The 13,162-nt window shown below is 37.9% G+C and overlaps 1 protein-coding gene across 1 annotated transcript; it reads left to right on the top strand.

Annotated features, from left to right (window-relative positions):
- Positions 1-6,227: 6,227 nt before the first annotated feature.
- On the top strand, positions 6,228-12,831 carry LOC145764899 (mitochondrial-processing peptidase subunit alpha-like). The gene is made up of 10 exons (XM_082576593.1): positions 6,228-6,350; positions 6,959-7,188; positions 7,735-7,897; positions 8,843-9,038; positions 9,254-9,437; positions 9,827-10,002; positions 10,435-10,553; positions 11,090-11,243; positions 11,955-12,099; positions 12,497-12,831. The coding sequence occupies exons 1-10, from the start codon at positions 6,301-6,303 to the stop codon at positions 12,667-12,669; spliced, it is 1,590 nt and encodes a 529-aa protein (XP_082432719.1). The 5' UTR covers positions 6,228-6,300; the 3' UTR covers positions 12,670-12,831.
- Positions 12,832-13,162: the final 331 nt, after the last annotated feature.

A 13,162-nucleotide genomic window follows, 5' to 3' on the forward strand; every position in this document is an offset into this window, starting at 1 on the left:
TTCGCACCGGTCCATTATGCTATATTAAAGTGCAATAATCATAAAAATTGAATATATACAACGATACAATGCGACGGCGGTTTACATTTTAATAATGGTTTCATGGTAGGCTGCCCACCCATTAGACGTAGGTGGGCTGCCCACTTGGGACATTTCTGCAAACCGTGGACACATAGGTACTGGGGCCCACGCAATACAATGTGAGTAACCCATATGCAGCCCAAGTGGGCCCCACGAACCTTTGCTGACTGGGAACATACAACAGTAAAAAATAAAAGCAAATCAACTTGAGCAAAAAGGATAGAGCAACAGTACTTGCACTGACAATGAAGACAATTTAAATTTCGAAGCGTTTGCTTTCATATGAGTGATGTGATTTCTTCATTTTTTGGCTTTATCATTTTTGCTTAAGTTGACTAAATGTTTCGACCATTATGCTCCGAAACAACAAATCAGTTAATGAAATTTCTTTTTCAAACAACTAACGAAAGCCCATGTAAATCATACAGCTGAAGCTATCTAATGCAGCATTGAAGCATAAAATATTAAAGAATAACATTGAAGCATTGAACTTTTTTGCTTAGTAGGATTTTTGGAAAGATTTTGCTTGACTAAGCGTTCAATATTAGGTCGAACAGACAATGTGGCAACTCTTAACTGCATACTAAAATTTTCATCTGTCAGCCTCGACCTGTAACGACTTTTTTAGACAAAGTGTTTAGGGCAAGAAAATAGCAAAGGAAAGGTGTAGGCCTACCAGAGAAGGCATAATACAGCTTTGAGATGTCTTTAATGCATGAGCGATTGCCAAATTATTTTGCGGGCCGCACAAAATTCTTTGATGGGCCGCAGGTTCGTCACCTCTGTTACAGAACAAGTTAAAATTTTAAGATGACGTCATCACGACGTCACCTTGACGTCATCGTCAAAAATAAATCTGAGGTCTCTTTCTATCAATATAGACCAGTGGTTCTTAACTTTTTGGCAGTGGCTATTTGACCGGCTCCGGTCTTTGAATCTGAAACACTATTTGACCGGTCATGACGTCACTACATAAGCGCTTTTTTCTTTTTCTCTTTCAATCAATCAATCAATCAATGTTTTATTTGTCAGTAACAGGAACATACTGTAGGTAGATGTTTGAAATATGCAATTAATGTACACAATGCAAAGTTACACAAGTTCCCATACCGACTGGGAGACAACGAAACGACCATACGGTCTACAAGTCAATTGCCACCCTACGGAAATGACGATTTTGCCATTTAAACTAAACTTACAAGAGAGAGAGAGAAGAGAGAGAAACCTTTTCTTTTGTCTGTTGCGACAATTGCGACAATACGAATAAAATAGCTATCTAAATACCACAACAGACAGGAAGCAGCGAAAGACTATATCAGTCATCGAGTCAGCTGCTTCCCAGTTCTTAATGTGACAAATGTCAAGCATCGGCAAATTACGTTGAAACAAGATAGGCTGATGTTGAATAATATTAATGAAAGAAAAAAAAATCATGTGCTGCTGCGATCCTCAAGTGAAGTCCTGTGGTTTTTTATTCAAATATAAACTTTATTCCGGGTGATTAAAAATAGGAAAAACTTTTAAAATCAATAAACTCTTGTAGCAAGGGCGTTTAAACTTCAGTGCAACAGAGAAAAGTTCAAGCCAATAAATAGTACAAGACTATACGAGTAAAAACATTTTTAGTAACAGTATTACAATACAAAAATAATCAAAATTTAAAAAAAGGTATTATATAGCCTAGGCCTATTGTTCTGTCATAAAAGAAATGGCTGAGTGACTCTCAGTGGTACCTGTTAGGCTGCATGAAACTAGCGAACAATCCTAAAACTAGTAAATGAGAAATATTTGAGTGTAACCGAACAACACAATAGGTCAATAATGTTTTCTTCAGACGAAATTTAACAAATCAAATCCAGGCGACGTATCATTACAAAGTTTGAGCCCAAAATAACAATTTATGACAATTTTTGTCACTATTCCACTGACATAAAGCAACAAAATTTAAAATCAATTAAAAAAAATCAAACACTTTGCATTCAAATAAAAACAAGAAAAAAAAGCACTTTTGTCGATTTAGGCTATGTGCGATTGATCCAAACTTGTCTGGCAGCCCTGCTTAAAAACTGACTAGGCTTGATTGCTGGCCAACGTTCGATTTTTATGTCAAAAACTAAGTAATTTATCATTAAAAACTCTTGCGCTGGTTTAATTAAATTGATTTATACTGATACAACACACACTAATACAGAAAAGTTTAAAAAACAACTGAATTTAAAACAAAAAATTTTAGGACAAACTTTGAACGGATTTGATAATGGGCAGCAAACAAGATGTTACACAATAGAATGTAAAACAATTAATCCACATGGCTTACTAATCATTGTTTGATCAATTTTCTACCGTACTGTACTTCAATTGCTTCACTGGATAATAATTTACTTTCCTCATCCCTATTCTTTCAGAGCTGAGGCTGGCGAGTCAATTGCTTGTTTGCTACATGCGGCAACCGCAGACTTGGATTCTTGACATGGGTTTCTTTGAATTGTTCTGTCTTTGCGAATTCTTTATCAATTTCGAATATTTTTGGACTGAAATGACCACAATTAAATTCCTTTCTTAATTTGTCTAAAATTACCTATTCTCCAGGCCTAAGTTTTTCTTTAATCCAATTTATATATTTAGACCTGGAGAGCAAAATCTTTGCTGCTTACTTTGTAAAAGCGCGGGAAAAGAAAGCAACAGAAGAGAAAATTTTGGACACTTGAAATATTTTTGATCCAAACTGCTTTGCTTTTTAAAGTTATGTAACATAAAAGATTAATATTTTCATTTAAAAACCTCTCATCTCAAAAAATTGGTGTGATGACGTTTTAGGCTCTTCATAACGTTTGACTTTATTGAATTTTTTTCTTTCAAAGCAACAGACGAGAACCGCCGATATAAGTTTAACTTCAACACGTTTTCTTCAACTCAGTCCGTGGCGCATGCGATACGTTTCCGGCTGCTAAACTAGAGGGAATGAGTTCGATACTATCCGGAAGCATTCTTTTTTTTTTATCTAAATTTTGACCCAAAGCGCATTTTTGTGGTTAATTTTTAATTTGAATAGCCTACAGCCCATTTTTTATGTCTTTTCAAATGTGAGTAATAAAATTTAGATAAAAAAAAAATGAAAAAAAGAATGCTTCCGGATAGTATCGAACTCATCCCCTCTAGATTGGCAGCCGGAGACGAACCCTACGCGCCACGGACTGAGTTGACGAATGCGTGTTGAATTTAGAACTTATCTCGGCGCTTCTCGTCTTTTGCTTTGAAAGAGAAAAAGAAAAAAGTGCTTATGCAATGACGTCATGACCGGTCAAATAGTGTTTCAGATTCAAAGACCGGAGCCGGTCAAATAGCCACTGCCTAACTTTTTTTCTTTTGTGGCCAATTTTCATCAAACAAAAATTTCTGTGGCCCGCTATCCTTTCATGCAAACGAAGTTTTCTTTATCACTAATACAACAGCAGCTGAAGCACGCAGTAGCCTACATTGTAGTTACAGGGGTTCTCAAAATTTATGCAGTAAAGCTATTTCTCTTTTAAAACCCTCAATTATTGTCAATTGGTCCCCACACTAATTCACAAAAAGATTACCGTACGGTACTGCAAGCAGATCTGCAGAAGTTCACGTAGGCTACGCCTACGGTACGCTTTCAGTTACGGTAAGACTTGAGTGTAATCAAAAAGTAGTCTATTAGATGACAGGCAGCAGTGGCCGAGTGGTTAGCGCGTTGGGCTCGCAGTCGAGAGCCTGCATGTTCGACTCCAGCCACTCGCACTTGCTGTTGTTTCTCTGGGCAAGAAACTTTATGATAATTGCCTCTACCCAGTGATCAATTTCGAGTAATGGGTAGTATATACCAAATTTAAGTCATAACTCTGCAGTAGACAAGCGGAAACAGACATTGCCGTCGGCTGCAGCGTGGGTCAGGTGTACGTACAGCGATGCATAGCGCTCATGTCCGCTTTCCCGCAATGCAAGATAAAGATATAACAAACAAACAAAGATACCAGGGATATCTATAACTACGGGATTGGAAACTCTGTGGAACTGAAAACCATTTTATACACCAGTAGAGTCACTTTTCTTTGTGCGCTGCTGTGATACTTTGATACTTTGTGCGCTGCTGTAATACTTTGATACTGTGATATATGGAGCTTAGTAGAGTTCCCGGAGCTGGTATACAAGTCCCCAAGTCCCCCCCCCCCCCCTGGTAACTCACGACAAAGACAGGACTCCACCAAACATTATGGGGTGAAACTACTTTACCTTTGCTTTACTGTTCAAACACTTCAATCCACATGTTTTGGTCAATTCCTCTTTGTCATGAGTTACCAGGGGGGGGGGACTTGTATACCAGCTCCGAGTTCCCAAGCTGCCTCTTGCTTAGTGCTAACGGAACGCTGTAAAGTAGATACTGTAGATTGCTGATGACTAAAAACGCATATGACTAAAATAAGACATAAAAACGCATATGACATAATGACTAAAAACAGTTACAAAACTCCTAATGTGATAGGCTATTGTTTTTGTTACTTTTTTATGAGAGACAATGTGAGGTTTGGGTGAGGCAATTTTTTTGTGTTAATGATCATATAACCTAGCAGTTCTGTATTGAAATAAGTAAACACTGCAAGGAAAGATTTGGCCATCCTCACTGATGGGGACAAAACCGAATTTGGATGATGATGATGATAAAGTGCTTGAGTAACCTATATTCATAGTTTGGAGACTTTGATTGCGAATGCGATACATATCGTACTGACTAATCTATAGTTTCTGCCTGTAAAATATAGCCTGTGTGGGCCTGATGTAACCTTTGCTGTGATATTTTGTACAACCTGAACAGTTATATATTATACTCTTTTTTATTAGAAAGATATTTTTGTATTCTTAAGGGGTGCAACTCAATTCGTACCCTGAACAATCCGTACCCTCAGTTCGTACCCTGATCAAAAAATAGCACAGAGCCGATCGCAACAAAGCCGAAGTCGCTAATCAGAGTTTCCGCAAACATTTTAAAGTTAGGATTAAGTGGAAACTCCGATTCGTGTGCTATTTTGGTTTTTTAATTTTTTTTCTCAATTGTTTCAGGGTACAAACTGAGGGTACGAATTGTTCAGGGTACAAACTGAGGGTACAAGTTGTTCAAGATACGAATTAGGTTGCATCCTTATTCTTAAGCGTGTAATAATTTGGTAGTATTGTTGTGTGTATTAAAACTGCATGGGTTCAATACTTTGTCGGGTCATACCAAAGACTTTTTAAAAATGGTACTGAATCTAATTTCTGCTTGGCACTGAGTAATGGAGTGGATTCGGGTAATAATGTACTCAGTTGCGCCTCTATACGGCTGCATTGACACTGTCTGCTTTGTAAAGCGCTGAGGAGCAACGCATTCTGCGATGGATACAGCGCTATATAAAAACTAACATTATTATTATTATTATTCTGGCGGAATAAATCTGCCCTATCCGACTAATAAAACGATCTTTAAAAATACGTGCTAAGTAATGGGATGATAGCAACAACACATGGATCTGATAAAAGCACTTGTCGTTGACATATTTATTTTTATACCACTTGAAAGTCAGTATGCCATATTTTTATTTTTATTTTTATTTTTTTATAAAAAACAGAGTTTTTGTAAAAATAAAATCATAATTTCAAAACCAAAATACAAAGTCACGTAGTTTGCGTATTTAACTGATTAAACTTACTCAAGTTGTGATAACATTATGGATAAATAAACTGTTAACTTTTTTTCTGTTAAATTATTTTCAATTACACACTATTTACAAATTTGTGAAGTGGACGCAATTACCTCAATGGTCACAAATATGCTCGTCGACCCTACATAATGCAGTTGCTGTCAAATTAGGTTAACAGCTACACTTTCATTAACTACTAATAATTAACTCAATATGATGCGGTTTGCTGCAACAGACAAGTTTTGACTAGATAAACAGGAAAACCTAGATTATGACTCTTCATTTCAAGAGCCTTTTGATGCCAACAACACCCTAGCAGACCACTTTGCTTCAAAAAAGCTCCAAGCTGTTAGGGGAAAGTCAGTAAATTGATTGACATGTACGCGCACATCCATACAGTATGTGTCTAATACTGATACAAATTTACTCAAAGTTATTATACTTTTTAGAGGAGTTCTTGTTGCTCTTGAACTTGACAGTTTGTAACCCTATACTTCTTAAGTCATTGTAGTTAAGTGAAATGTCAAGAAGTATTCGGTATGCTGCAGGTGTCACTCATCAATGCTGCAGGTAAATAAAAGGTGGTAAGCTTTCTAGGCCATTTACTGTGTAATTGAAAACAGAATCAATGTGTATCATACAGTGGCGTATGGTGGCCATTTTTTTGGGTGTTCAAATTTTTAAAAAGCTTTGTAACACGTGCTTGAATTGCAAGAATTGCATAGTGACTCTTTATATCGTATCACTTCACGTCACTTTGATATGATCTAAACAGTCATTGAGCAAACTGCAAACTTATAGTGTGTTTAAAGCCTGCTGAAAAAATGTGAACACCCAAAAATGTGGTCACCGTACGCCACTGGTATCATAAGGTCTTAGGCCATATTGAAATAATTGATTTATATTACTGCTTTTGAAATAATTACGTTTTAATCTTGTAACTTTATATCGTTTTGTTTACATAACTGTTATTTTTCATTACATTTTGATGTTTTTTAGTATAGATGCATTTAGTATAATATGTCAGTTTAAAGATAATGAGGCTACAATGAACAATTTATGCTTTTTCTATTTTATCAATGATTTTTTATCATTCTAATTGCTGCTTTTTTATGAAATATGCATAACGTAAACTGAAAGACATCTTGTAGCATGTTATATTTATTTTACATGTACAGGTTGGTGCAGCCGGCACAAAAGTTTACTACCTCATGTCGGTTATTAAATAAAGATTCTGGTGATCGTACTGAAGAAACAAACACCCCATTGTCAAATCCTCTGAAAAATTGTCCTGTGCCAATTTATGCTACAGCTGGAAGTGAAACTTTTGATACAACTACCACAAAACTAAACGATGGACTGACTGTTACATCACAAACAAAATTTGGAACATTTTGCACTGTTGGAAGTAAGATATTTTGTCTTTTACTTACATTTAATCTAATTTATAAATTTTTCGGTAGCAGTGATATTAAACTGATAAAATACTTCATATCCTGTTTGTAATGATGCTGAATATTGGGTACGTGGTCTGACTAGAGAGCTGTGAATGTGATGGTGTTTTTCTCAATATCTGTGTGTCTTGTGTGTATTCTACAAATGGGTAGGGTAGCCTATTTGAGGTAGCCTATTCGAAATGATTTAAAACAAATTTTGAAAAACGCCCATTTGTTAATTATAACCAGTAAGTTATAGAGTATGAGATGACAGGAAGAGCAAGCAGAACTGTCACATAATCAAGCATTTCTGATAAATGATTAGGAGTTTAGGACTTGGGAGTGTAATTTGACACACCAAATAGCACCTAAATGATCGGGCGCAACGTGTAAATATTGTGCCACCAGTGTGCGAACCTATTTGGCAGGCACCTAACTTTTTGCACCTAAAAGATGTGGACCCAATTACTACACTTTATAAGTCCAGGAATGCTTACATTGCTTATTTTCTTCCATAGTTTTAGTTAATGCTGGGTCGCGTCATGAAGTAGCCTACCCCAGCGGGGTGAGCCACTGCTTAGAGAGGGTCGCTTTCTCTGGTTCATCTCTTTACAAAACACGTGATGATGTCATGCAGGCTGTTGAAAAGCTTGGAGGGATATGCGATTGTCAGTCATCCAGGTGCTGAGTTGCAGAATAAACGATGTGTTTGATAACTTTACTATATTGCGAAAAAATTCTACAGTGCTATTTAGTAGTCCTATGTTGTGTGCATACTGCAATTACTGCATGTTTAAATGTGTCTCTATTTTGGGCACGATCTTCAGAGGTTAGGTCGAAGCTGTTGGCCGTTGCACACATTACTTGATCTGCAGGGATGGATCCAGCCTCTAATTTTTGGGGGGGTGCTGCTGAAATCTATTTTCATTCAAAGAGGTCCATCAGTGTGGCACTGTCAAAATGTGTCTCTGCTGTATTTGGCATAGCCTACTGATAAGCATTCATGTTGTTAATACAGATGCAGTACAGATGTTTTTGTTTAAATATTAATAAAGCCTGAAAACGGAGAAAGTGTGCATGAAAAATCAAGTCTTAAAAACAAGCATGAATAAAAAACACTTATGGTATAACAAAATTCAAGAACGTGATGAAATTTTGGGAAATATTCTAAAGTTTAAAAACATGAGCAGTAAAAGACACATGATTATTTCCATTGGTACACATTCCTCAATCTACACAGCATCAATTCGTTACATGCTGATATAAAATGCTATGATCTATCAAAATATAAAGTAATACTAGTACGGTAGTAGTTGATCTTAATACCATTAGTTTATTAAAATAATAGCAGTTTGAAATTTTGTTGAGGGGTGCGCACCCCCACACACCCCCCTTGGATCCATCCTTGTTGATCTGGCATTGTCAGTGGAGCACTTTTATCTGAAACTGTACATTTTGAACGGGTGAAAGAGCCGTTAGTCTTCAAGGTTCAGATAAATCTTCTATCAATAAACACTTGATGTATTGAGACTGAATATAATATAAATTTACTTTAGGTACGCATCTATGTGATTGTGTAATGGTTTGTTGTAAAAATGCTTTTGGACAATCAACATATAAATACAGGGACACGACGATCTATGCAGCGAGTGTGAGTCGTGATAAAGTGGAACCGCTAATGGAGTTGCTGAGCGACATTGTATTCCAGCCTAACCTTCATGACACTGAGATGTCGCTCGCTCACGAAAGCATTCAATATGAACTGCAAGAACTTGATAAAAAACCTGACCCGGAACCAATGATGACAGAGCTTATACACGAGGTAGGCTTAGAATGATAGTTTCAAATAGCTGGAATCAGGTTCATGATTGTTTTTGAAATTTTCGTCTTAAAGTGCGAGCTATAGCAGGCGCTTTCAAACCATAAAGCATCATTTAGATTAAAAATATTGTAACGTATTGTGATTTGTGACTTGAAATTTTGTACAGTATTTGCAATATATTTACCGGCAGGCATTAAGCTTTATTACCAACACAGGCAGCATTTCGAGGTAACACCATTGGTTTGCCAAAGTATCCCCAAGCGGACACGCTTAAAGAGATTGACCGGAAGTTGTTGCAAAAGTTTTTGCGAAGTTATTACACCCCAGCAAGGATGGTTGTTGCCGGCGTTGGGGTCGAGCACGATCTTCTGTGCAAACTCAGCGAGAAACATGTTTCAGGTAACATCATAGTTAGTTAGTTCACGGGTTTCCGTCTTTTGCGTCTTTCACGGGTTTCCGTCTTTTACGTATAGCGAGGGTTGGACATCAGCAACGTTCGATTCGGCTTATTGGTGGATCAAAATTTGGTCTCGTTATTGGGTGACAGTTGATTCTATTTAACATATATATTTATCGTTGTTGCTGCACGGTCTCCTAGTAAACATTTGAAGAGCTTGCAAAACTTCCGATTGCTTTAAAGCTTTCAGCCACTCTCCAGCACATACGCTTCTGTTGAGTTTATTGTGACCTTTCTGCAAAATTTTAGCCTAACATCATGTAGATTGATTTCCTTCGTTATTTTGACATACTGGTACATTTTTTCATTAGTTTGATTAATATTCCTTTAGCCTCTGCTGCTTCTCCATCTTGGTCGTTAGACGGTCCTGTGTCACGTGATAAATCCATTGCGCAGTACACGGGCGGGGAAGCGAGAGTGCAAAAGCATTTTGACCTATCGATGAGCGTCGTGCCAATGCCAGAGCTTGCTCATGTTTCTATTGGAATGGAAAGTGTCAAGTTCACTGTAAGTTATAGTTTACCGGTTGTCAGACCACTCGGCATGCAACAATTCAGCAAGTGCTTCAACTCAGCATTTACGTTTCAGCTGCTGTCCAAGTCAGCATATGTCATTTTCACCTAGCATCGGACTTGCTTGGTCATCGCTTGCTGAACTGAATATGCTGGCCTGTGGCATGCCAAGTTTCGGCTTGCTCACTTGTTACTTTCTCAGTTTCATCATTTACCAACATCAGCCACTTGCTGAAATGGTGCTAGCTCAGTTGTCACTTGTTTTACTGTTATTTTCTCAGTTCACTGCTGACTTGTTGGAAACTCTGGTTTATCAATCTTTTGGAATATTGGTGAAGCTTGATTTAATAAATCTATTTTCACTCCTTAAATAATTAAATGGACTGCTCTCGTTTCTCACTGATGGAGAGACGCGATTATATTCCAGCACGATGACTTCATCCCGTTCGCCGTCCTTAACATGCTCATGGGAGGAGGAGGCTCTTTCTCCGCTGGAGGACCAGGAAAGGGAATGTTCTCTAGACTGTATCTCAACGTGCTCAACAGGTTACTTGACAATACACTCAACCGTGCATCTTCGTGTAGGGCCTGTGAATGACTTGTACATATGCATAATGCATTTCTTCTTAATTGGTGATGAAAGTAGGCTATTTGTAGTTCAATACGGCGTGGGTCCATTTCTCTCCAAATTCTTTTCCATCGAACACCATTCACAACGTAACGTTGGGCATGTTTTTGACACATTTGTCTGATCTTTAAAGCAACGTCGGCCTTTCCTTGACTCTCATCTTTTGTTTCCATTTATTTTATCCATTTCAATTTTCTATCAGTAAACATCTTTAAAAGAAGTAATAAAGCTCATAAGACAATTCTACCACCTTTTTCTCTTCCAAATAAGATCATGAGGAGTTTGCGAAATTTCAGATGACGTTAAATGTGAATTGACGTTAGGCTATATTTATGTAATAGTCTTGTGTTGAATACTGTCGTTGTTGTATTGACATGTTTAAGTTGTTGGTTTTTCTTTAGTTGAAGTTAAGCCTAACTGTCGTCATTAAAGTGAAAGAGACTTCAACTCGTAGGTATCACTGGATGTATGCCGCCACTGCGTTTCATCACTCCTATGAGGATGGAGGTGTGTTCTGCATCCAGGGAAGCTCCCACCCATCCAAGCTTGGCGAGTGCGTCAGCGTCATAACGCAAGAGTTCGTTCGACTCACCAACGGGACGGATGAGGTACGTCATCTATAACGTCACTGTGTCATGTCTCTGTCGGAAACACTGACCGCATTGCTGCAGACAACCGTGGCTCTTCTATACTAAAAGTTCAAAACAACTGGTTTTACAATCAATGCCGAAAAGTAGCGTTAGACAAGCAGTTTATTTTACCAACTAGATTACAAGTTCTTGGTTGTGTTTCGCCAACAATTTGTCGAAGATGTAAGAAAATAAAAACTTAATTTTAAGCCTTATTGTGAGAGGTGGACTTTGAGTGTGCATTAATTCTCAAACTTTATGCACATGTTGAGAAACTAGCTTAAGTTTGAAAGAACTAAGCTCGTAGGTCCGAAATTATGTTGTAATAACGCAAACACAACACGATCCGCGTCGGTTTGAGGTGACTGAAGTGGGATAAACAACACCAGGTAGTATGTTACAAGATTTGCACCACTCACACTGTCACTCAGTCAATACTCACTTTGGCTGAGTCTTCCTCCACATCAGTTATCTTGCACATGTCACAATTGGATACATTCCCAGCAATCACGTTACTTTTATGTTTCTGCCTAAATTTTGCAGAAGGATCTGGTATCGTCTGGTTTCTGTATCAATGTCGGTAATTGTTAACACATCGAATCACAATGGTCCAGGCTTATCTGGCAAACAACAGTTGCTTTTTCTCAATGTTGATGGCAACATCGATTAATTTTTTAAACTCCCGTTAAGGTTGAGCTCGAACGGGCCAAGAAGCAACTTCAGTCGATGTTAATGATGAATCTGGAAGCTCGGCCAGTCATATTTGAGGACGTCGGCCGGCAAATACTAGCAACTGGAGAGCGCAAATCCCCTCAACTTTTGTGTGAATTGATAGGTATTTTATTAAAATTAATATTGTTCTCCTGTCGGTTGTGGTCTGTGGATCAACCTCATGTTTGGTTAGTTGAGGTAACGGATGCTTTACATATTACTGATTACTTTGCAAGTATTTGTGGTTGACTCTACACTGCTGGTTGCAACAAAATACACAGTTGCCTCTCGGAATGTAACATTTTTTTTTACTTCATTTGGCAAGGAAAGTGTTTCAGCTAGTAACCTGCTGAATATAGAATAAATGATGTTGCTGGTTTGCTTTCATAAATAATCTGACAATATAGCGTCGATATTGAAGTTATGTCACATTCAAATTTCTCAGCATTTTCTTACAAACCGTGCTGTACTGGTTTACCTCACTTTAGTAAGATTGGTGTTTCAAATTGTTTCTTGTTTAGGAAAAGTAACGAACGATGACATTGTCCGCATCGGGCGGAGCATGCTGGCGAGTAAGCCTTGTGTTGCCTCGATGGGAGAATTAAAGTATCTCCCCAAGTTTCATGAAGTGGAAAACGCACTGTCCAGCGCCGACGGGAAACTTTCTAAGAAATTTCGTTTATTTGGAGGCTGATCTGGAGAATCAAATCTGTTTCGTGCCAAACGTGACAGAAATTCGACAGTCGCGGACTCGGGCTCTTCCTCCACGTGATACCTTCGTGTCTTTTACGTTTTGGTGTCAGTTGCTGCATCAATACTTGTCGCTTTTTTATTCAAATAAAATTCACGCTAAGTATGTTGCTTCACTGCAGAACTACTAGTTTTATTAAGAAAATCGACAAAATCTTTTTCTATTACCAGATGCTGGTTCAATATTTGCATGGTGCCACAGCGCTTGTTCAGTTCTGGGTGTGCGGCGTGTGCTTGAGCAGCGAATTTCAGGACTGCTTTCCATTCAGTAACACCTAGTGCAGGATTACTCAACTAATGTTAACAAAGGTCCAGCTTGACAAGTTGAATGCTTTTAGTGGTCCGGTGAATAAATTATTTCATACGCAACCACGAAAGTTAAAGTATCAGTACCGAACCATTTTTAGGTAAAATGTAACTCGAATTGGATTTTTGAC

The sequence above is a fragment of the Aplidium turbinatum genome, chromosome 2, assembly GCF_918807975.1.
Source record: "Aplidium turbinatum chromosome 2, kaAplTurb1.1, whole genome shotgun sequence".
NCBI classification, from domain to species: domain Eukaryota; kingdom Metazoa; phylum Chordata; class Ascidiacea; order Aplousobranchia; family Polyclinidae; genus Aplidium; species Aplidium turbinatum.